The 24,623-nt window shown below is 40.8% G+C and overlaps 1 protein-coding gene across 1 annotated transcript; it reads left to right on the forward strand.

The window, feature by feature from the left end:
- Positions 1-1,063: 1,063 nt before the first annotated feature.
- On the forward strand, positions 1,064-23,998 carry ACER2 (alkaline ceramidase 2). The gene is made up of 6 exons (XM_007952538.2): positions 1,064-1,093; positions 3,536-3,650; positions 4,367-4,508; positions 14,163-14,300; positions 19,924-20,061; positions 23,812-23,998. Exons 1-6 carry the CDS (start codon positions 1,064-1,066, stop codon positions 23,996-23,998), a joined length of 750 nt encoding a protein of 249 aa, XP_007950729.2.
- Positions 23,999-24,623: the final 625 nt, after the last annotated feature.

The raw sequence follows: 24,623 nt of genomic DNA on the forward strand, positions 1-24,623 counted from the left end.
ATGAGACAAAGTATATGTGAACTGCTATATGAAAAGTGAATTTACTCTCTAAATCTTCACCCAAATCGTAATAAAAAAAAAAAAAACAAAAAGATCAGCAATTCAAACCCACCAGTCACTCCACGACAGCAAGATATGGCAGTGTAATTCTGTAAAGATTTACAGCCTTCAAAACCCTAAAGTTCTGCTCTGCTCTATATGGTCAAGTATGCATTAAAATCAACTTGACGGCAGTGGATTTTGGTTGGGGATATATATATGTATATGTGTGTGTGTCTAACACACACAGAGGCATATCTAAGGTGTGGAAAATATGGTATATGCCCAGAGTGCCACTTGAAGGAAGAGTGCCACTTGAAGGGGGGCACCACTGAACAGTTTCTATTAATTATAGCTTCCTTGCCAACTGTGAGATAGCATTCAGCAAGTTAAACTAATACAGTACTTTCATATTAGAGAGCCTTCATAGATCAAGGCAGACCATATGGTCTTGCTCTGCTGAGTACAGAAAGAGAAAAAATTGAAAAAAAGATTTTGAACACATCATAGACTGATTTTCATCAGTGAAAGCAAGGAAGGTGCAGTTGTAATTTTCATGTAGTGCCGTAATATGTTAAGCAAAAGATTAATGATCTTGTACTTTTGAGCTGATATTATGGTAAAGTTATCTAAATGATGGGTGTCAGATGTTTGGGTAGGGATGCAATTTCAGTACTTGCCAAGAGGCTCAATTTTCTGTAGATGTGCCTCGCTCTCTTGCTCTCTATATAATATGCAAAGAAAAGATTTGAAGACTGTATGAGTCTGAGAACAATGATTATGTCTAAGAGGAGGATAGAAAGGAGACTTAAGCTTTGTAACATTTCCTTTTTTACAAGGAAGACACCTTCACGTATACGAAGGGAGAAAGATGAGATTTTAAGTTAACCATGTTCTAACAAATCCTTTTTTCCCCCCTACTCCTCCTTCTTCCCTTCTTTTTCTTCCTTCTATTTCTATGTGTAACAAAAGTTAAACCACATTTAAATCATGTAACGAGTTGTATTGCATAGTGTGTGATACAATGAAGAATTTCTATTTGCCCATGGAGGAGGTAAGCCAAGGCAATCAGAATGGTGTTGGGTGGGTTAGAGGTGGAAATCATCTTGGAGCAGTGGAGGAGCAGGAGGTCAGGAGTTAGCTGGCTCCATGCTGCCCTGGCTGTGTGACTGGTTGATTGCTTCTCTGATCTTAGTCAGCCTTGGAGCCTTTCTGAGTCCTCAACTACGCCCCCTTGTAAAACAAGAGAAGATCTTTAACATTCTTTATTTTTCACTGTTAAAGATCTCTGATTTTTTAAAAAGGACTCCATAGGAAGACAAAGGCTGTGATAATAACAGTGAACAACAGCCTGCTACATCTGCAGTACTTAGACTTGTCCTGACTCCTCCTTGCTTGTTTCTTAGTAAATGTTTCCAAGGCTTGAGACCTGCATACCTTGGACATCTGAGAAAATTTATCCGTACCCCTACCCAGGCTTACCTTAGCTCATAGGGCTCCTGTGTGGGAAAGAGAAAAAGATCCCCTTCTAAAAAAATCTGTCCTGAAATGGAATGGATAGTTAAAGATCTGCATACAGTTAAGAAGCAGAATTGTTATTGCTTCTGACTAGATAATAGTTCTGAAATTATTCTTGCTACTAATGAGTCCAAACTAGGGCTTTCAGCCCTGGGTTTCAACCAAAGGCAGTGCCCATGCTCCCATCTCGCCCTGACAAAGGATCTTGTTCTCCTCCTGAGTTTCATTTCTCTCCCACCCTATTTCTCTCTGCTCTCTAAACACTGTCCCTCCCAGATCCTTCTTGTTCTAGATGGTGACAGAGGCATGCGTTGGCTACTGAGGTTGTCATTACATATTTTGTTTGTTTAGTTGTACATCAGAGTGATTTCTTGGGTCTGGTAAAGCCCTTCTGCCCTGCCCCAGCTTTCAGTCCACTTCAGGCACCCACCCTCACAGTTCTTTAAAGGCCTTTTGTAAGAAGAACTTTCCGTATTGTCCCACATGTGCGACCAATCTTTTCTTCTGGAAGCCCCTGGTCGCTTGGCTTTGTAGACTTCATCTGCTCCTTCCTGTCTCTGAGTATTTTCTTTTTATAATTTTTTTTGTGCACCCCCTTTTCCCCCATCGCTTCCCCATGATGTTGCTCATTTAGACTCAGCTCTTCTTTTTATTTCTGCACATGTCTTTGGCATTACACAGAGTCTTTTACAAGGAGCCCACTCATTCCACAATCAAAACAGAGTCTTAAGCCCATACTCAAGTCTGAAGGATAAAGTTATGTCATTTTAAAGCTAGAAGGGCACTTAGAAATTTGGTCTTTACCTAAAAATGGGATTTGATGAGGATGACAAAGTTGATCAAAGGCAACAAAGGGGGAAATTAGGAAAACTCCTCTGTATGTGAGTCAAGGAGAAAGGGTGTCCTTGCTGGTGAAAAATGATTGGAAACTAGAACTTGGCTAGGCCTTCTCATGCCTGCTTTAAACTTTTTACTATTACTAAGTACAAACTTTATCATTAAACATATATATGCAAATAGATTAGGGTGCTTCATAATTAGTCTGTGCAAATAAAGAGTAGTTGGTTCCCTTAATTAAGAGAGGAGCCTGGGCAACCTTCATAGCTTGCAGTGTTTTCATAACTGCTCCTATGATCAAAAGAAGGGGCCCTGGTGCCACGATGGTTAAGCGTGCAGCTGCTAACCAAGAGGTCAGCAGTTCAAAGGCTTTTCTCCAGCAGCTTCATGGGAGAAAAGACTTGACAGTCTGCTCCTGTAAAGATTCCAAAAACCAAACTCACTGCTGTCGAGTCAGATCCGACTCATAGCGACCGCTCCTTGGGTTTCTGAGGCTGTATCACTATGGAAGTAGATTGCCCAACCCTCCTTCCGAGGAGTGGCTGGTAGGTTTCAACCTCCAGCCTTCTGGTTAGCAGTCAAGTGCCTTAGGCACTATGCCACCAGAACTCCCCCTGTAAATATTATAGCCTAGGAAACCCTATGGGAGCAGTTCTAGTCTGTCATATAGGGTCGCTATGAGTTGGAATTGACTCAATGGCACACAACAACACTAATCAAAGAAAGGAGTCCTTAGGTGGTACAAATGGTTAAGAGCTTGTCTACTAACTGAAATATTGGCAGTTTGAGTCCCCCTGTAGATATATGCCTGAGAAGAAAGGTCTTGTGATCTGTTTCCAAAATGTCACAGCCTTCACACACTCTATGGAGCACAATTCTCTGAAACATATGAGGTTGCCATGAATTAGCAAGTGGTATGATCTGAGAGGAAGCAAGGAGTTCCTTAACTGGTTATTTAAGAAGTTTTAAGTTTTTCTGGTTATGTATCTGCAATTAAAAAAAAAAAAAAGTAAAAGCTTAAGCTAGATGTATGGCCACATCCATTCCCATTTGCAGAGGACACACTTGAGACAAACTGCTTTATTTTCTGCCTGGACATTTACTTAATATGCATCTTTTCGTTTTACATTTCCACCCCCAGATCAGCAACGTCTTGTTTTTTGTTTTGCCGCCCATCTGCATGTGCTTGTTTCGGCAATATGCAACATGTTTCAACAGTGGCATCTACTTAATATGGACTCTTTTGGTTGTAGTGGGTAAGTGAATTAGTTTGTGAGCCTGAACTGAAAGGGAGGAAATGGAATTCTGCACATTTCCTATCCCCTTTGAACATTATGTTTTATAAACCAAAGTTACTCTGACGTCTTAGCAAACGTTTTCTTTTCAGTTTGCTTGACGCCAAAAGAAGGTCACTGTGAATGCAGGCTTGATAACAAATTTGGCTATAACTATCACTTAATTACTTCTGAGAATTCATTTCTATAATAGCTTTTGGTCTTGTGCCAGTGCAATTTTTTGAGAAAGCCATGTGGAACAATTGAACACTAGTGAAACTGTAGCTCCTCGCACATTTCAAATAAAACATTCTAGATGTTTGATCCTTCATTGTTCTGTGAAGTACTTGTGTAATTTCCATTTCCTCCTGCTTGGGAATTGTTAACAGTGAGGGAATGTTGTCTTTTATTTACTGCCTGTTTCTATGAAGGCTCAGTGGATAGAGAGTGTGTTTAACTGTGGGCTTAATAAAAGTTCTGATGTGCTGATATTTGGGCCCTACTTGAAAGCCTCTTTCTAGATGTGGAGCCTGCATGCCTAGGTGGTGTGAGTTTCTGCCTTCAGTTTGTTTTCAGTGAGACAGTGATCTGGTGATTGTGATAGCAGTAGGTAGAAGGACAGTCCTTAAGCAGTATATTGAACTTGTGGGCCCCTTTTCCTATGGTGACCTTCTTTATTGGTTTGTAATTGATTCTAGGAATTGGATCTGTCTACTTCCATGCAACCCTCAGTTTCCTGGGTCAGATGCTTGATGAACTTGCAATTCTTTGGGTTCTGATGTGTGCTCTGGCCATGTGGTTTCCCAGAAGATATCTACCCAAGATATTTAGGAATGACAGGTAAGCTTAAGCTAAATATTTTTACAATTACCAACAAGTACAGTACCTGATGTAATTATGTATATAAAGAAAAATAACACATGATTGAGCCCCGCCTAGTGATGAGCTTATATACTATTTTAGTATCCACTGATTGGTTATGATCTCATAGTGTAAATAGACTGACAGATAAAAAGGGACTTTTAATATGATTGGGGAAGAATTTATATGACCATTAAAGGCAAAAAATCAAAATATCTCCTTTATTTGATATGAAAAAGTATGGAAAGATTTTCAATGGGGGAGAAGTTGTTGGATGGTAGTTCAAAGACCTTCTTTGATTTCATGTTAGAACACTTCCTTGAGTCTAATCCAGTTCTGCCACTTTATATGTCTGAAGGAGAAGCCTCACTGAGGAATTGGTTCTTGGAACTATAGATACTGTAGTTTTCAAATTGCCTTGTAGTTGCTTCTGATGAGAGTTACATACATATATATCTACACATGTATACAGAACTCTAAGCTAGAAACCTGGAATTTCAGGAAGGGGGACATTATAATGGCCATTGTGTTATGGTTATACGGTTATTAATTCATCCAGTAAAATATTTTGAACACGTGCTATCTACTATGCACTTATCTGTTAAGGATCTCTGGTGATGCAGTGGTTAAGGCATTTGGCTGCTAACCAGAAGGTCAGTGGTTTGAACACATCAGCCATTCCATGGAAGAAAGATGAGGCAGTCTGTTTCTATAAAGATTTACAGCCTTGGATACCTTATGGGAGTAGCTATGAGTTGAAATTGACTCAATGGCAGTGAGTTTGGTTTTGGAGTTTATCTTTTGTTAGCTGCTATCTAGTTGACTCTAACTCATGGCGACCTTATTTATAATAGAACAAAATGTGGTTTGATTCTGCACCATCTTCATTGTCATTGATATGTTTTGTATCCAGTTATCCAAGCACTGGGACATCAACAAAAGTTCCGAGTCCCTATTTCCAATGAGCTTACACTGGAAATTGGGAAATTGTAGTTCAACAAACCAAAAAACTAAACTCACTGCCATGAAGTCGAATCCGACTCATAACAACCCCTTCTTGGGTTTCTGAAGTGGTATCACTACGGAAGTAGATTGCCCAGTCTTCTTTCTGAGGAGTAGCTGACAAATATAAAATAAAATGTTAGGGAGTAATAAGTGCTATGATTAAAAAAAAAAAAAATGAAGCAGCTTAAGGGGATAGTGGTGACGTGAGTGTTGATTTCAAGAATTTAGTCAGATAAACATTTGAACAGAGATCCTAATGAAGTGAGAGAATGAGTCCTAGTCCACCATGGGTGACCCTGCTGGTATTTGAAATACTGGTGGTGTAACCTCTAGCCTCACAGCAACATGCAAGCTACTGCAGTATGACAAACTGGCACATGAGTGGTGGAACAACAATCCAGACAGAGGGAATGGCAAGTATAAAGGCCCTGAGTTAGAAATGTGTTGGACATGTTTGAGGCATAGCAAGGAAACCTGTGTGGCTAAAGCAAGTGAGCACCAGGAAAGCTGTGGGAGAGGAGGAAGGGGAGGTGAGTGGGGACCACCACACAGGGCTCTGTAGGCCACAAGGGTGTCAGGGTTTATTCTCATGCTATGGAAGCCTTTGCTGAATTTTAGTGTCTGATTCATACTTGATCACCATAGTTAATGGACTGTAATTGACAAGAGTGGAGTCAGGACGACCGGTTAGTAAATCATTATAGTGATTGCCCCAACAAGAGGTGATGATGCTTGGGCAAGGGTATAACAGTGGAGGGGATTGATATCAGGATGATTTTGAAGGTGTTATCAATAGGATTTACTAATGGACTAGATGAGGAGTGTAAGAAAAAGAAGCATTAAGGGTGACTTTGTAATCTTTGGTCTGAATGACTGGGTGGATTATGGTGCCTTAATGAGAATAAAAATTAGGGAGCATTAGGCAGGAGTGTGTGTGTGTGTGTGTGTGTGTGTGTGTGTGGTATGCAGGTATTCGTTTGGACATGTAGTAAGTATAGGGTAGCCATTATCTTTTTAGTGCTGTGGTCTGATGATCTACTTCCAAAAGATCACAGTGAAAACTCTATGGAGCATAATTCTAATCTGGAACACAGGGATGCTATGAGTAGTCAGAACTGACTCACAGCAACTGGTTTTTTGTTTCTGGTGTTTTTTTGTTTGTTTATTTGTTGGTTTTCACTTGTTTGGGATTTTCTCACTCAAAAAAGAAATATAGTGAGGTTTTCTAGTAATATCTGTAATAAGGAGAGCCAGCCTAATCAGGATGAGACACATTCCCAGAACATACTACCCACATATTTCTCTTTAGGACACTGTGTTCTGTGAAAAAGTATATTTGGATAAATAATCTAAGAATATGGATTCAATTAAGCAATCTGTGTGTACCCAGGGAGGAGTTATACCAAGAAAATAAAAGAAGACATTATAGTTTTCCTGGTACTCTGAGAAGAAGTAGAAGCAATGCAGCTGTTAAAGAGGATGGCTGCTCTCTCTGTACTGAAGAAGAGGAATACCTATGAAAAATGCTGCCTGCAACATGCACATTGTAGAGTTGGATGTGTTATATTCTATTTTTAGAATTAATGAACTAAATTCTTTTGGGATATATGCTTTTGTGTGTGCACAAAAATACCTGGGAAGACAAGGACACCAAACTCCTGCCATTGGCTACTCTTTCCTAAGAGTGGAGAGAGAACTTCCACTCTTACTTTTAGTCTGTTTGGAATTTTTTACAACTAGCTTATGTTAATTTTTAACAATAACAATTTATTTTTAAATAAATAGGGAGAATAGGGAGAAAGCATACTTTAAATTGATTAACTGTACAATCTTCATACTGCGAAGCAGGATTTGAATGAAATAGTATTATCTTTGAGAATAATCTAGCAGATAGACCCTCAAGAATATAACTTATCACCAAAACAGAAAACAAACAAGAGGACATTACAACTGACCTGATAGAAATAAAGAGAATTATGATAGAATTATTATGAATAACTGCATGACGATAAACTGGATAACCCAGATGAAATGGACAAATTCTTAGAAGCACGCAACCTCCTCAGACTGACTCAAGAGGAAATAGAAAATCTTAATAGACCCATAACAAGTTAGGAGTGATCAAAAACCTCCCAGCAAAAAAATAGTCCTGGACCAGATGGCTTCACTGGGAAATTCTACCAAATATCAAGAGCAGAATTGACACCAATACTGTTTAAATTCTTCCAAAAGATAGAGAAGGAAGGAATACTCCATAATTCATTTTATGAAGCCAACATAACCCTGACACCCAAACCAGACAAAGATACCACAAGGAAAGAAAACTATAGGGCAATATCTCTTATGAATATAGATGAAAAAAGTCCTCAACAACATACTGTTGTTGTTGTTACTGTTATGTGCCGTTGAGTCGGACCTAACTCATAGCGACCCCTCTTTGGGTTTCTGAGGCAGTGTCACTATGGAAGTAGATTGCCCCATCTTCCTTCCGAGGAGTGGCTGGTGGGTTTGAACTGCCAGCCTTCTGGTTAACAGTCAAGTGCCTTAGGCACTATGCTACCAGAGCTCCCAACACCATACTAGCAAACAGAATCCAACAGCATATTAATAGAGTCATACACCATGACCAAGTGGAATTTATTTCAGGAATGCAGGGATGGTTCAACACTAGAAAACCAATCTACATAATATACCACCTCAATAGAGCAAAGGAAAAGAACCATGTGATCATCTCTATGGATATAGAAAAAGTATTTGATAAAATCCAACACCCTTTCTTGATGAAAACACTGAAGAAGATTGGAATAGAAGAAAATTTCTCAATCTGATTTAGGGCATATATGAAAATCCAACAGCCAATATTATACTTAAAGGAGAAAGACTGAGAGTGTTCCCCTTGAAATTGGGACAAAGGATGCCTGCTCTCAGCAGTTCTATTCAATGGTCTATTAGAAGTCCTAGCCAGAGCAATAAGACAAGAAAAAGAAATAAAAGATATGTAGATTGGAAAAGAAAAGGTAGAATTATCTGCATTTGAATAGAGAACCCCTGAGACTGTTGCCCTGAGACACTTTTTAAATGTAGAACTGAGCCTATCCTGAGTCCACCTTCTAGTGAAACTGCAGAATGACACACAAAATAAAGGATAGTACTGATAACATTGGTGCCCTCCTTAAAAACCATCAGTATGAGATCTAAAGGTCAACAATTTTTCAAAAGCAAAGATGAGGTGATAAGGGGGCAGGGAAACTAGAACACTAGAAAAGGAACAAATAGCACACAAACAAAATGTTGACACGTTGTGATGAATGTTGACACGTTGTGATAAATGTAACTAATGTCATAGAACAACTTGTGTGGAAAATGTCGAATGGCAACATAACTTGTTGTGTAAACTTTCACCAAAAACTCAATAAAATATTTAAAAAATTATCTTCATTTGTGGATCATATGATCCTTTATAGAAAATCTCAAAGACTCCACAAGAAAACCTCTAGAGCTGATAGAAGAATTTAGTACAGTTGTGGGGTACAAGGTTAACAAAAATCAGCTCAGTGTCTGTACATCAGTGATAAAGAAAATGAAAGGGAAAATTAGGGAAATAATTCCATTTACAATAGCATCAAAGAGAATGAAATACCTAGGAATAAATCTAGCTCATGACGTGAAGGACTTAAACAATGAAAACTGTAAAGCACTGCTAAAAGAGATTAAAGACTTAAACAAATGGAAAGATGTTCCATGTTTATGGATTGGAAGACTTAATATTAAGATGTCAATACTACCCAAAGTGACCTATAGATTCAATGCAATCCCAACCAAAATTCCAACAGCCTTCTTTACAAAAATAGAAAAATCAATCCTCAACTTTGTATGGAAAGGCAAGAGGCCCAGAAGAGCTAAAACCATGCTGAAAGAAAGAATGAAGTAGGAGGACCCACACTTCCTGATTTTAAAACATACTATACTGCTACAGTAATCAAACTAGCCTGGTGCTGGTATAACAATGTACACATAGACAAATGGCATAGATTGAGAGTCCAGAAATAAACCCACTCATCTATAGTCAACTGGTTTTTGACAAGTGTGCTAAATTCATTCAATGTGGAAAGTAGAGTCTCTTCAATAAATTATCCTTGGAAAACTGGATTTCTGCATGCAGAAAAATGAAATATGACCCATACCTCACACCATATACAAAACAACTTCATAATGAATGAAGGAGCTAAATGTGCAAAAAAAAAAAAAAAAAAATCAAAATTCTTAGAAGAACACACAGGAGCAATGCTGTCAAGCCTGGTTTTCAAAAATGAATTGTCTAATATAATAACAAAAGCACAAACAGCAAAAGACAAAATAAATAAATGGGACCTCATAAAGATTAATAATTTTTGTTCATCAAAAACCTTTACCAAAAAAAGTGAAAAAACAAGGTATTTTTTTTTTCTTTTTGTTGTGATATGGGTGAAAATTTACAGCAGTTCACATATACTTTGTCTCATGACATTGACCACAGTTTACCACAATGCAGCATCTCCCCTTCTACTTCCTCCCAATAGTTACCTCTTCTCTATTTCCATCCCTCCATGCACTCCTGACCCCTGAGCTGTCTCCCTGTGCATAAACAGCCCTTCTTTCTCCCATGCTTGTTCTCTCCAAGGAGTGTATCTACCTCAGGTAAATGTTCAACTCATATGCCTGTCTGTTGTTTGGCTGGAAGCTACAGGTGTGTGTTCAATTCCAGACCTGAAGGGCAGCTAGGGGCCATAGTCTCAGTGGTTCCACCTGGCTCTATCGGGCCAGCAAACCTGGTCCCCCCCCCCTTTTTTTTCCCCAATGATTTTGAGTTTTGTTCCACATTGCTCTCCCTGTCTATCCAGGATCTCCTACATAGATCCTCTTCCAAGTGGATGACAGTAGTAGCCAGGCACCATCTAGTTCTTCTGGTCTCATAGTTGTATAGGCTGCAGATCGGATGGTGTACCAGTCACTGGGACTAATTGTTTCTATGAATTTTTGGTTTTCTTCATACTTGTTGGCTCTGGATGAGGAGAGACCCATCGTTGCATCTAGATGGCAGCTTGCAAGCTTTTAAGATCCCAGTTGCTACTTGCCACTGTAGGAGGTGGAACAATGTTTTGTGTAGTATGTTATGCCAATTGAGCTTGATGTCCTCTGCAACTATGGTCCCGAGCCCACAGGTTCAACTACTCAGTCCCTCTGGGTAGCTGGCTGTGACCAAGCTGTGACTACAACCTTGCCCCTTGTCAGCTCCACTATACACCTGGGAATTGAGATCATACACATGAAGTTATAGGACCATTGTCTGCCAACCCTATACATATTCTTGGGTACACTCCCCACTTCATAGACTTACCTACTAGTTCAGCCTGTCCACCCATCTATCCACCCATATACCCGTGTTTGCCTTCACTGACCACGTGGTACTATATGTGCAAAAGGGTTCATCTTTGTTGTCTGTACTTCCCACGTACCTCTCTCTATGTCTTTCTCTTCTTCAATGCCACTATATTGATCACTCACATTTGGTGCATTGCCCTTCTCTTCACCCAAATCAAAACTTTATCTATCTAACAGTATTCCCTCCCCTCCCCTCCCACCCCTGGTAACCAACAAAGAAAATGTCCTTCCATAGATAAGCATTTCCTTGACAAAAAAACAAGGTATTGACTGGGAGAATTTCTTCGGAATATGTCCAACAAGAATCTAATAACTAAAATACATCTAAAACTTCAACAGCTTAACAACAAAAAGACAACTAACCCAGTCATAAAATGGGCAAAGGACTTGAATAGACATTTCACCAAAGAGGACATTCAAAGGTCACAAAATACATGAAAAGATGCTTATTGTTATTAACCATCAGAGAGATGCAAATCAAAATCATAATAAGATACCGTGGGATTAGATTGTTAGATTTTGGTTTGGAGAACACAGGAAGAAGGGGTGCTAAGGGTCCCCTGACATTGTGTTCTAGTATGGAATCATAATGTGTTAGAAAGTTGAAAACAGGACCAGTAGGGTTGCCCATCATCATTGTTTAGAAAACACCCTGTTAGGCCCCTTCCTTCTGGATATTTCTAGCTGTCCTTTGTACCGAGGCCCTCTGGTGAATCAGGGCTGGCTGGCTTTCTGCTGGCCACATGACCTCTGTTTATTTCTGCAGGTCACAGAATTGTGTGTTCACAGTACGTCTTCTCTAGCTAAGCTGCCTGCCCCAAAACATTCCTCCATACCCTGTGGAACTGATCTGGGGAAGGTGTCTGTGAATGGACTCTTTAAAAGATGACATGTTTCATCAAGCTTGCTGCCTTTGAAGTATTTGGCAGTACAGTACAGAGCTTTGGATGATTGTAACACCAGTCAGGCAGATGCTCCCTGAGAAAGTGATATTATTACCTGTAATAATAATGTTGTTAGCTGTCAGCAAGTTGATGCTGACTCTCCATAGGGCTCATGGCGTTTTCAAAGCTGTGACCTTTTGGATGCAGAACACCAGGCTGTCTTCTGAGGTGACTCTAGGTGGTTCGAACCATCAACCTTTCAGCTAGTAGTTGAGTGCTTAACCATTTGTGCCACCCAGAGACTCCACTAATAATAAAGTTATTTAAAGTAACATTTATTCTCAAAGTATTAGTAATAGTAACAGTAATAATGAATTTTATTAACACATAACCTGTGCCTGAGGAGTCCCTGGGTGACATAAGCAAGGAAGCACTTGGCTACTAACCAAAAATTAGCATTTAGAATCCATTCGGAAGGCACGTTGGAAAAAAGGCCTAGTGATCTACTTCTGAAAGATTGCAGCCATTGAAAACACTATGGAGTGCACTTCTCATTTGACACAGGAACACCATGAGTTGGAATTGACTCAAGGGCAACTGATTTATTTTTTTGGTTAACTTGTACTTGTCACTGTGTTAAGGACTGTAAAATGCTTACAAAAATACTATGAGGAGCAGGATGCCTTAATTTTCAGATGGTAAACTTGAGGCTTGGAGTATTAAATTACTAGCTAAAAGTCCTGTAGCTACTAAGTGGTGGAGGCAGGATTTGAACATGTATCAGTCTGAACTCCAACACCTGTGTTTTAATCACTCTGCTGCCCACTCTAATGTGTGCCTGAATCCAAAACCATTGGATAGAAGGTGATGAAACTTGGAAGTTTCTGATGACGTTTTTATCCAGTCTAAAAAGGCCAACTGGCCTTGGCATGAGTCACATAACCTCAAATCCACTGAAAGAGTGACTGAGGGCCCCTCAGGGGCCATGTTGTGACAGGGTGGTGGAGTTGTGGACTGTCAGCCTTTTATCCAGGAGTTGAAGGATGCCAGCCAGGGCCAGGAGGAAAACATGGTTCTCCTGAGGATTTGCTGCTTAGTTCCTTTCCCATATGTATATTTTTTCCCCTGGTTGAGGTTCAGGGTTACAGTTCCTGTTCACACCAGTCAGAAACTTGGCAGCTTGATCAATGACTTCCTGTGCCTTGATGATAAACAGTTTTCCTATTCAGGAGATAAATTTGTATTTTGAAGGTTCAATGAACTTTGATTTCTTTTTAATGGAATTTATTTAGTTTCCTAACTATGATTTGTTCCAGGGCTCTTGGCCAAAGCAAATTGTGCAATGATGAATAAGAGAAACTTCAGGAAAATCTTGTACTCCTAAATTTAAATCATGGGTGAAGCCTCAAAATCATCTTTTGTAGCCTTCTCATTTATAGATAAGGAGATAAGAGTCCCAGGGGGAGAGGAAGGAGCATGTCCAGGAGCACGTCTCCACTTTTGGCTCTTTCAGCCACGCCACCTCTCCTGAAGGCTGGAAGGGTGGTATCAATTACTTTTCTAATATCTGTCATGTTGAAAACTTGTCAACACAAATTCTAGCACACAAACTAGACTTGTGGATTGTAAGTGTAGACACTAGTAGAATTTTTTTTCTTAGGACTTTCAGTTTTGTATGCTAGACACATAGGACTTTTTTTTTTGGTACTATTAGGAAGGTTTGTTTTCTTATGGCCTTTGTTTTTGTTATAAAAGTTATATATGTTCACCCAGGAGCACAGAGAGTGTCAGACTCCATTGTGTGGTCCAAATAAGATATACCACTGGTTTTTGTAAATAAAGTTTATTGGCACACAGCCATGTCTGTTCATCTCCTTACTGTTCATGGTTACAAGGCAAAGTTAAATAGTTGCAGCAGAGATGGTATGACCTACAAAAACAAAAATATTTATGGAAATAATTTGCCAACCCTTGTTGCAGAACATCTGAAAAATATAGAAAAGTAACCTTAAGGAAAAACAAATTACCTACATCTCACCCTCAAGGACTTAGGTTGAATTCTAATTTTACACTAATAAATAATACTCAAATGATGATTTGTGGCTGCATATTTTTGCAAATCTCTGATTATTTTGTAAGGATATTCCTACAAGTGGGATTACTGAGCTGTGAATATAATGTTTTTTAGGCTCTTGGTACTAAGTGCAGAGATTTTAGCTTGCACTTCCTCCTGAAGTGCCTGTATCTTGCTAATATTAAACAGACAAACAAATGAACAAACACTGTTTTTCTAATTGATTGGGTTTTGCTTCCACCAATTCAGGGGCAGGTTCAAAGCAGTGGTCTGTGTCCTGTCTGCGGTTACGACATGCCTGGCATTTGTTAAACCCGCCATCAACAATATCTCTCTGATGACACTGGGAGTTCCTTGCACTGTGCTGCTCATTGCAGAGCTAAAGAGGTGGGTGCCTTTCTTCCTGCCTGCCCCTTAAGCTGCCCTGGGATAGGAAAACCCCCCTACCCCTGGTTCCTGTGAGTATGGGAGACAAATTTTACTCTTCATGAAGAATGAGTTCCTGACTACTGATTGGAAGCAGGTTTGAGGGTTTGGTTCAAAATGTTAATGATCTCCTTTTCAGAAAGAGGGGAGCAACTAATGCATAGTAGGTACAATCCCAGTGATCGAGAGCAAGCTCAGCAGAACATCTCAAGAACCTGCCGAGCACCTAAGTGAAGCTGCTCAGACTTAATTCTGTAGAAAGGAGAGCAGATTTGTTCATGTGATAAAAATAAAGAGAAAAGTAAAATCCTAAAGGGGCTATGGAACCCCTGGGTACTGTAAACAGTTAACTCACTCAGCTGCTAACTGAAACATTGGAGATTTCAGTTCACCTAGAGGTGCGTTGGAAGAAAGGTCTGGTGGTCTTCTGAGAAATCACAGCCATTGAAAACCTTATGGTCATAGGGTCTCCCATGAGTCAGAGTGGACTTGAGAGCAACTAGTTTTAAAAAGGTCATGGCATTCACATACACAGAAAGAAAAAGGGGAAGGAAGCAGGGAAAGTGAATTTTTATATATAAGGAAACCTTAACTTTATGTGGGATACTGTAACTTTGATAGATCTGTGCTTTGAGGCTTAGTTTCACATTTACAATCTGTCACATAAGGCCTTTGCTATTTGCATAAGCATTTTCCTCTGGAAAGTTACATACTCTTGAGTTCAGGTTAAATCCAGAAACATTTTATTTTAGCACTCTTGGGTACACTAATGTCTTCCTCTAGCCAAACTAAGAACACTAAATTACTACAGAACATCTGAAAAATGTAGAAAAGTAACCTTACGGAAAAACAAATTACCCATATCTTACCCTCAAGGACTTAGGTTGATTCTAATTTTACACTAATAAATAATACTCAAATGATGATTTGTGGCTACATATTTTTGCAAATCTCTGATTACTTTGCAAGAATAAATTCCTGGAAGTGGGATTACTGAGCTCTCTTTGCACTCACTTTTTGTTTTTAAATTTTATTTTGATTTGGGTGAAACTTTACAGAGCAAATTCATTTTCCATACAGCAGTTCACATACACTTTGTTTCATGACATTGACAACAATTTCCCACAAAGCAAAAGTTCCCCTCCCACTTCCTCCCCATAGCCACCTCTTCCCTGTGTCCTTCCCTCCAATGCACTCCTAGCCCCAGGGTCTCCCTGTGCACACACAGCCCTTCTATTCTCCAATGATTGATCTGTCCAAGGAGTGTATCTCCCTAATGTAAATGTTCAGCTCATATGCCTGTCTTTTGTTTGACTGGAAGCCACAGGAGTGGGTTCAATTCCAGACCTGAAGGGCAGCTAGAGACCATAGTCTCAGAGGTCTTTGCGCTCACATTTTTTTTTTTTTTTTTAGTTAAATCCTTGTGTCCCTCCCCCCCCACACACACACTTTTTTTAAATTATGATTTGGGTGAAAATTTACAGAGCAAATTCACTTTCCATACAGCAGTTCACACACACGCTGTCTCATGACATTGACTACAACTTACTCCAATGCAACAGCTCCCCTGCCACTTCCTCCCGATAGTTACCTCTTCCCTGTGTCCATCCCTGAGCAGTCTCCCTTTGCATACACAGCCCTTCTTTCTCCCATGATTGTTCTTTCCAAGGAGTGTATCTACCTCAGGTACATTTTCAACTCCTATGCCTGTCTTTTGTTTGGCTGGAAGCCACAGGAGTGGGTTCAATTTCAGACTTGAAGGACAGCTAGGGGCCATGGTCTCAGTGGTTCCATCAGGCTCTATCAGACCAGCAAATCTGGTACTCCCCCCACCCCCCCTTTTTTTTTTCTAAATGATTTTGAGTTTTGTTCCACATCGTTTTCCCTCTCTATTGATCTCCTACACAGATCCCTCTCCAAGTGGTTGACAGCTTTGCAGTCACTTTTATAAGTGCATTTTAAGTCCATGATTTTTTCATTGTTACTGATGTGGAGTGTCTTATGTGAGGTTTCCCTCTGTCTCCTTTTGTGTAACAGTTGCTCTATGCAATGTGTTTGCTCAGATTCTGCTCTGCTTTGTTTTGAGAGGAGCTAAACATTTCTCTCCACCTCTGCCTCTGGGAGTTGCTTTGATCATCAGCAACAACAGGCAGGGCCAACGATGGAAGAGGTATTAGCACTTGCTCATTGAGAGCAGGCTACTGTCAGCTCTTTCTAGTTGGCTGCTTTGAGTAGTAGGAGAGGGGAAGAAAGAGACCACTTCAGACACAGGCTGATGTTGGTATTAGGATAACTATGATATTAAGTCCTTTCCAGAAAAAAAAAACAACAGATAATTAACTAATGTATTTTCCCGTAGATAACATGTGGGTTGTATAATGTTTTGCAAAGCTCATAACTCCCTTGAGCTCAGTTTCCTCTGTGCACTGTGCATGCATTATATACATGTATGCATTACTTATTTGGGTACATTATATGAGGAAAAAATACAGTACACAATAAAGGATATAGTCTCAGTCCTCTAAAAGCCTTAAAAATCTCAACTCTCTACTTTATCACTTGTTGTATTACTTCTTAGAGCTGGAAAGGTTCTTAGCAACCCTGAATTTGTTCACTCACTCACTTACTCAGCAAGTATTCATTGAGTTCTTACCATGTGCCAGTACTATGATCTTTATGGGGGATATGTCAGAGTTACTTAGGAAACTGTTTGCAAGTGCAGATCTTTAGCTCTGCATTATTCTTGTGCTCTAGAATGAGGGCCTGGGCATCTATAGTTTTAGAAACTTATGGAACCTGGTTGCCTGGGGCTGGGGTGCAGCAAGTGAGAGTAGAGGTGTGGGGAGGGAGTGAGAAAAGGGAATGACTACTAGTGGGCATGGGGTTTTGTTTTGGAATGTTGAAAATGTTAAGAAATTAGATTGTGGGGTGACTGAACAACTGTGAATATGCTGAAAACAACTGAATTATATGTATACTTTAAATGAGTGAATGTGATATTAGTGGGTTGCATGTTATGGCATGTAAAATATCTCAATGCATTATAAAACAAAACAAAAACTCTCAAGACTCTGCTCAGGTGATTCTGTCTGATGCTTAACTACTTGTGGACCATGTGGTTGTTTGCTGCCATCAAGTCAGCCCTAATTAATGGGAACCTCAAGCAGATCAGACCATTGTGATCCATAGGGTTTTTGGTTAATTTTTGAAAGTAGATTTCTAAACTTTTCTTCCTAGTCCATGTTAGTCTGGAAGCTCTGCTGAAACCTGTTCAGCATTATAGCAACATGTAAGCCTACACTGACAGACAGACGTGGCTGCTCATGAAGGACACTGGCTAAGAATCTCATGTGTATTAGTCAAGACTTTGACCACTGAACCACCAGGAAAAAAAAGAAAAATTCAAACCAGGTGCCATTGAGTCAATTCTGACTTGGTGACCCATGTGTTTCAGAGGAGAGTTGTGTTCCATAGGATTTTCAATGTCCACATTTTTTCTTGGAAGTAGATGGCCAGGTCTCTTTCTTCTAAGGTCCCTCTGGATGTGTTGGAACCACTAACCTTTCAGTAGCCACGTGCTTCACCATTTGGGCCACCCCAGGGTTGCTGCTGAACTACCGCTGCCCCATAATGACAGCAGCCGTAAAAAGAAAGTAAGTTCTGCCCCATGCTATAATACCTACCAGTGGAATTGCTGGATCATTTGGCTGCTAACCAGAAGGTTGGTGGTTCAAATCCACCAGTTTCTCTGTGGGAGGAAGATGAGGCAATCTACTTCTGTATAGATTTATAGCCGTGGAAACCCAATGGGGGTTGCTGTGAGTAGGAATTGACTCAATGGCAGTGGGTTTGGTTTTGGTTTTATGGTAATTCCACATTTAACTTTTTGAGGACCTGTCAAATTGGTTCCCACAGTGGCTGTACCACTTTGCATTCCCACCTGCAATGGATGAGGGTCTCACCTCATATTTCTACCAGGCAGCTCAAAAAGGTACCAGGGAGTCAGGCTTTGGGCATCTGTTTATTTCTTTTACAAAACTGTATTAAGCACCTTCTTGGTTGCAGATCTTGTGTTAGTCTCTGGGTCCTATGAGAAATCCCAATTGACTTAGAAGCCATCCACTGAGGGGAAGGAACCCTGAAGGAAGGGTTGAGAAGTGCTTTCAGCTACCCCACTGCCTCTGGGCACCCCCATCCCTGACAGGAATGGAAATCACCTACTTTATGAGCAACTGAGTGAAAAGGAAGAACAAAATGCTATGGAATTTCCTTTGAGATGTTAAGATTTATTTTAGAAAAACGTTGTATCCTAGTGTGTAAGGACTCATTCCTTTATTCAACAAATAAGAGTAGTATATCCAAGAGTCTTGTATGTGTCTGGCACAGTTCCGGGTACTGGGAATACTATGGTGAGCAGAATACACATTAGTTGGGGAGACAGATCGTAAGTAAATAAATAAGTAAAATGTAGAGTATGTCAGAGGAGTTATAATTGCCTTAATGAAAATTGAAGGAGGGAAGGGGGAGATCAGGATGATCACTTGGATGGTGGTGGAAAGTGTTGCAATTATTACTTATTGAGTGACATTTGAGCGAAGTCTTGAAGAAGGTGAACTATGGGGATATCTGGGGGTAGAATATAGGCAGAGGAAATAGCTAAGGCCCTGTAGACACATGCTTAGAATATTTGAGGAATAGGAAGAATCCCCTGGTTGCCTGAGCAGAGGGAGAATATGAAGGAGAAGAGGTGAGAGGATAACCTTGTGGCCTCTGTAAGAACTTGGCTCTCACTCTGGTTAAAAGAGGGAAGATAGAGTGAGCTTTTGAGCAGAATGCTGAGAATTGATTGTAGGGGCAAGAGTGGAAAGAGGAAGACCAGTCTAGGAGGCTATTGCTATAATCCAGCAATGGTGGCATAGACCAAGGTGGTCAGTGGTGGAGATGGTTGAGGATAGGTCAGATTTTGGATATATTTTGAAGGATGAGCTGATGAATGAGGTTGGTGCATGAGAGAAAGAGAATGTTTCTAAGAGTTTTAGCCTGAGCATCTGAAAGAATGGCATTGCCTCTTTCTGAGATGAGGAAGATTGGGAGAAGAATAGGCTTTGGGCAAGAGAACAGAGTAGAAGCTCATTATACTCATTGATATTGAGTCAATTACAACTCACAGTGATCCTGTAAGACAGAGTAGAACTGCTCTTTAGTGTCTCTAAGGCAGTAATATTTATGAAAGCAATCTGCCATTTTTTTTCTTCTCTCATGGAGCCAACCTTTTATTTAGCAGTGGAGTGCTTAACCACTGTGCCACCATGTTAAATTTAGATCTATATTAGATATCTGGAGGACATGTCAAGAATGTGGTTGGGTCTGGAGTCAGGGGGGAGAGGCCTGGGTGGGAGGTATGGCTTTGTGAATCATCTGTGTGTAGATGGTGTTTAACTCACGGGACCAAAGGAGTGACTGTTGGGAGGAGAAGCTGCCCTGGGGGCCTTCACTGCTGAAGGAACCAGTGAAGAGACAGAGAAGTAGCCAGTGGTAGGTGGGAACCAGGGCTGCTGATGGGTGCTCTCTCTGTCCCATGCAGGTGTGACAATGTGCGTGTGTTTAAGCTGGGCCTCTTCTCTGGCCTCTGGTGGACACTTGCTCTCTTCTGCTGGATCAGTGACCGAGCCTTCTGTGAGCTGCTATCGTCCTTCCACTTTCCCTACTTGCACTGCGTATGGTAAGCAGCCCCTGCTAATGGGGAATTGGCAATGAGGCAGGTATCTGCACACACTGCCAGGCCCACAGGTGTGCAGTGCAGACAGGGCAAAGCCCACATGAGCTCTCTCCTCACCCAGACTGTCAGACATTCCAGAAGGAATGGGAAGCATTGTAAAAAGCAGAATTGGCTTCAGAAAGCAGGTTTAGCCAGAACAAAAAGAATTGTTTATGCACAAAGGAGCTTGAAAATTGAATCCATAATCTGAGCTAGACTAGTGAGAGCCACTCTACAGAGGAGTGGGGACTTGGGACAGGTGTGATGTGGAGACGGGGATGGTCTTGAATAATAATACACCTTCTGGGCCTGAGTGGCCAGGTGAAAGCATGGACCTTATAGATCATCTAGGGACAGTCACACCCACACATTTTACAGGTGGTGACAGAAGCCCAGAGAAGTAGTGAATGATTCAGTATCACCCACTTGGTTATACAAAAACAACTTAGGAGTCCAGTGATAAGGAATTAGAACATCTATCCTTTACAATATTCAGGATACTCTGTTAAGTAAAAGTAAAGCAGATTACAAAACAATATGCAGAAGTATGGTGATTCCTTAAAAAGTTGGAGTTAGAAATACCATTTGACCCAGCAATCCCATTACTAGGTATATATCCTAAAGAAGTGAGAGCAGGGCAAGAACAGATATATGCACACCAATGTTCACTGCAGCACTATTTACAATAGTAAAAAGATGGAAACAATCTAGGTGTCCATCAACAGAAGAATTCATAACTAAACTGTGGTATATACACACAATGGAATACTATGCAACCCTGAAGAATAATGTAGAATCTGCAAAACACAGCATAACATGTATGAACTTGGAGGACATTATGCTGAGTAAAATAAGTCGATCACAGAAGGACAAATATTGTATTAGTCCACTATTGTGAAAAGTCAAGGAAAGGTTTATATATGGAAAGAAACTTCCTTTGTTGGCTACCGGGGTGGAAGGGGAAGGGAGGGAACACTGCTAGACAGGAAGGGACAAGTATTGATTTGGGTGAAGGGAAGGGCAATGCATCAAATGTGAGTGATCAACATGGTGGCATTGAGGAAGAGGGAGACACAGACAGACAACAAAGATGAACCGTTTTGCACATACAGTACTGTGTTGTCAGTGATGGCCAACATTGATCTACGGGTGAATAAGTGGGTAGACAGGCTGAATGACCAGGTATGTCTAGGCAGTGGGGAGTCTGCCCATGACCATGTATAGGGCTGGCAGACAATGTTTCCATAAGCATATTTGTATGTCTGGTGGCATAGTGCCTAAGGCATTTATTTGACTGCTAACCAGAAGTCTGGTGGTTCAAACCCACTAGCCATTCCTTGGAAGGAAGGTTGGGCGATCTCCTTCCATAGTGATACTGCCTTGGAAACCTGAGGGGTCTCTATGAGTTGGATCTGACTCGATGGCAGTGAAAGTTTAGTAAGGATGTGAGGGTATATAGTAGAGCTGACAAGGGACAAAGTTGTGGTGGTTAACATAACATACTACACAAAAACATTGTTCCACATCCCACTTTGGTGAATAGTGACTGGAGTCTTAAAAGCTTACAAGCAGCCATCTAGTTACAGTGAGGGTCTCTCCTTGTCTAGAGCAAAGAAGAATGAAGAAAACCAAAGATGCATGGAAACAATTAGTCCAAGGGACTTGTAGACCACATGATCCTCAGCCTATGACCATGAGACCAGACAAACTAGATGGTGCCCATTTACCACTGTCAACTACTCAGAGGGGGATCTGTGTAGGATATCCTGGATAGAGTGGAACAAAAATCAAAATTATTTAAAAAAAAAAAAAAACAGGCTTGGTGGTCGGTAAAACCACTGAGACTATGGCCCGTAGCTGCCTTTCAGGTCTGGAATTGAACTCCTGTGGCTTCCAGCCAAATAAAAGACCAGCATATGGGCTGAACATTTACATCAAGTAGATACAATCCTTGGAGAGATCAATCATGGGAGAACAGACGGGCAGTGTATACACAGGGAGATAGCTCGGGGAGCAGGAGCTCATGAGAGGGAAGGACACAGGGAAGAAGTAGCTATGGGGAGGAAGTGGGAAGAGAGCTATTACATTGTGGGAAATTATAGTCAATGTCACGAGACAAAATGTGTATGAACTGCTGTATGGAAAATGAAATTGCTCTGTAAACTTTCACCCAAATCACAGTAACAATTTTTTTGGGAAAAAAATGCAGAGTCATGTACTCAGAAAGCTGAAGAGGAAGCAGTGGCTTCAGCTTTAGTCTTTCCTTCTCTGTCCTCTGTCCTTGTGACTGCAGAGGATAACAAGGACCCAAAGAAATGTGCCTTCTGATGTTCCTTGTAGATTGAGGTCTCACAGGGAGGAATTCTAGTGGTAAGGAGCTGGAAAAGCTTTGTTGGATCCAAATTCAGAGGGAGCCTGATTTCTGTAGGGAGATAGCTTAGGAACATACAGTTTGAAAGAATAATAATAATAAAAAAAAAAACCTACTGACATCGAGTTGATTCCTACTCATAGTGACCCTCATTGGATTTCCAAGGCTGTAAATCTTTATGGAAGTAGATTGCCTCATTTTCCTCTCATGGAGCAGCTGGTGGGTTTGAACAGCTGACTTTCTGGTTAGCAGCCAAGTGCCTCACCCACTACACCACCAGATCTCCTTTGTTTGAAAGAATAAATTCATCTAAATTTCCTTATACATTTGACTTTGTATATATCTACCATGAGACCCAACCTCCTATAAATTAAAGGCTTGTGGACTTTAATATCTGTTTGTAAAAATCAAAACAAAATAAAACACAAGTTGGGGTTTCTGGCATCTCTTGGAATCCATTGCCTGACACTTCTTAAGTTCAAATTCGACTTACACTTGTGAATTTATACAATGCACACATTGTATATTGGTTGATATACATATCATGCTTGGCAAAGTGGAGGGAAAATGAAAAAGGGGAAGGCCCTCAACGAGATGGGTTGACACAGTGGCTCCAGCAATGGGCTCAGGTATAGCTAAGATCGTGGGGCTGGCACAGAACCAGGCAGTGTTCCTTTCTGCTGTACGAGAGGCCACTGTGAGTCGGAGATGACTCGACGGCACCTAACAACAACGACATATCGGTTGAAGTATAATTTACAGATGATAAAACACCCAGACTTTTAGTGTACAGTTTGACTAGCATTGGTAAATGTATATACCTGTGTCAATATTTCAATCAAGATGTAGTACGTTTCTATCAACCCAGAATGTTCCCTTGTCACACTAGTGATATAAGTAAAATGAAAGAATTAGACTGTGTAATTTCTTTGGCTCAAACTTAATTTACTTCTAAATTTGGTATACTTTCTGTTTTTTCCCCAAAGTTTGAACCATCTTTTCTTTGTAGTCATAACATGATATATATTATTTATGATAAATTTAAACAACATAGAAATATGAAAAGAGAAAGGCCAAAGGCATTTGCATGCTCATTCCTATTATCAAATATGATTATTTAAGAACATTCTTTCCTAAGCCTTGTCCTGAACTGTTCAAGATTTATCATCCTCCTGCTATTCTGGGGATTATTGATCACTTCATCTTCCTACTTATAAGAAGCCCCTGGGCTGTAATTATAGCCACCAGAGGCAGGTTCCCTAGCAAGGAGCAGGCCCAACAAACCCAGGTGGGTCTTTGCGTGTTTGTGTGTTTTGGGTTCTCACCCTCGCCTCCTTTTGCAGGCACCTCCTCATCTGCCTGGCTGCCTACCTGGGCTGTGTGTGCTTTGCCTACTTTGACGCTGCCTCGGAGATCCCTGAGCAAGGCCCCGTCATCAAGTTCTGGCCCAGTGAGAAGTGGGCCTTCATTGGCATTCCCTACGTGTCCCTCCTGTGTGCCAGCAAGAAATCGCCTGTCAAGATCACATGATGGTCAGGCGTGACTGTGCTCCCAGCTTCTTTTCCCTCATACATTTTGCTTCATTCAGTAGCAAAGACAGCCAGAGTGACTTGCAAAGTCGGGGGGAGAGGGTGTATCATTTTAAAATTCACTTGTCTTGGGCTCTAACTAGTATGTCTGTGGGTGGCCAGGATTCTACTGTGCATGGAGTGAAGTAATTGTCTTCTTACTCCTGGACGGAGGCACACGTTGTATCTTAACGTGGTATCACTGTCAGGTACAGCAGCTTGACATGCTGTGTCCTTTCTGGTGGTGGCAGAGCAGTCCATCTGGGTGACCCAGTGCTGCCCAGTGCTTTGTTTCCTGGAAAGTTTCCCTCTCCAGACCTTGCCATTACCATTCACTCATGGCTGGACTTTACTGTTGACAGACAGACCCTACAACAAACTAGACCCTGCAGAGATGCCAGAGATTTTCATTTGGGGAACCTGTCCTTAAACAAAATCAAACAAATGACATACACACAAGGCTTGTGGCTAAAGAAACTAGTTTTTCACCTGCTCCTCTCAACTTTCTCAGGCTTTACATGCCTTTGTGAATTCTAACTACCTCTAAGAGATGGAGACTTAACTTCAGAGGAGGGTAAAACTAATGA

This window comes from Orycteropus afer, unplaced genomic scaffold, assembly GCF_000298275.1.
Source record: "Orycteropus afer afer isolate SDZICR_OR568_19922 unplaced genomic scaffold, OryAfe1.0 scaffold00345, whole genome shotgun sequence".
NCBI lineage: Eukaryota > Metazoa > Chordata > Mammalia > Tubulidentata > Orycteropodidae > Orycteropus > Orycteropus afer.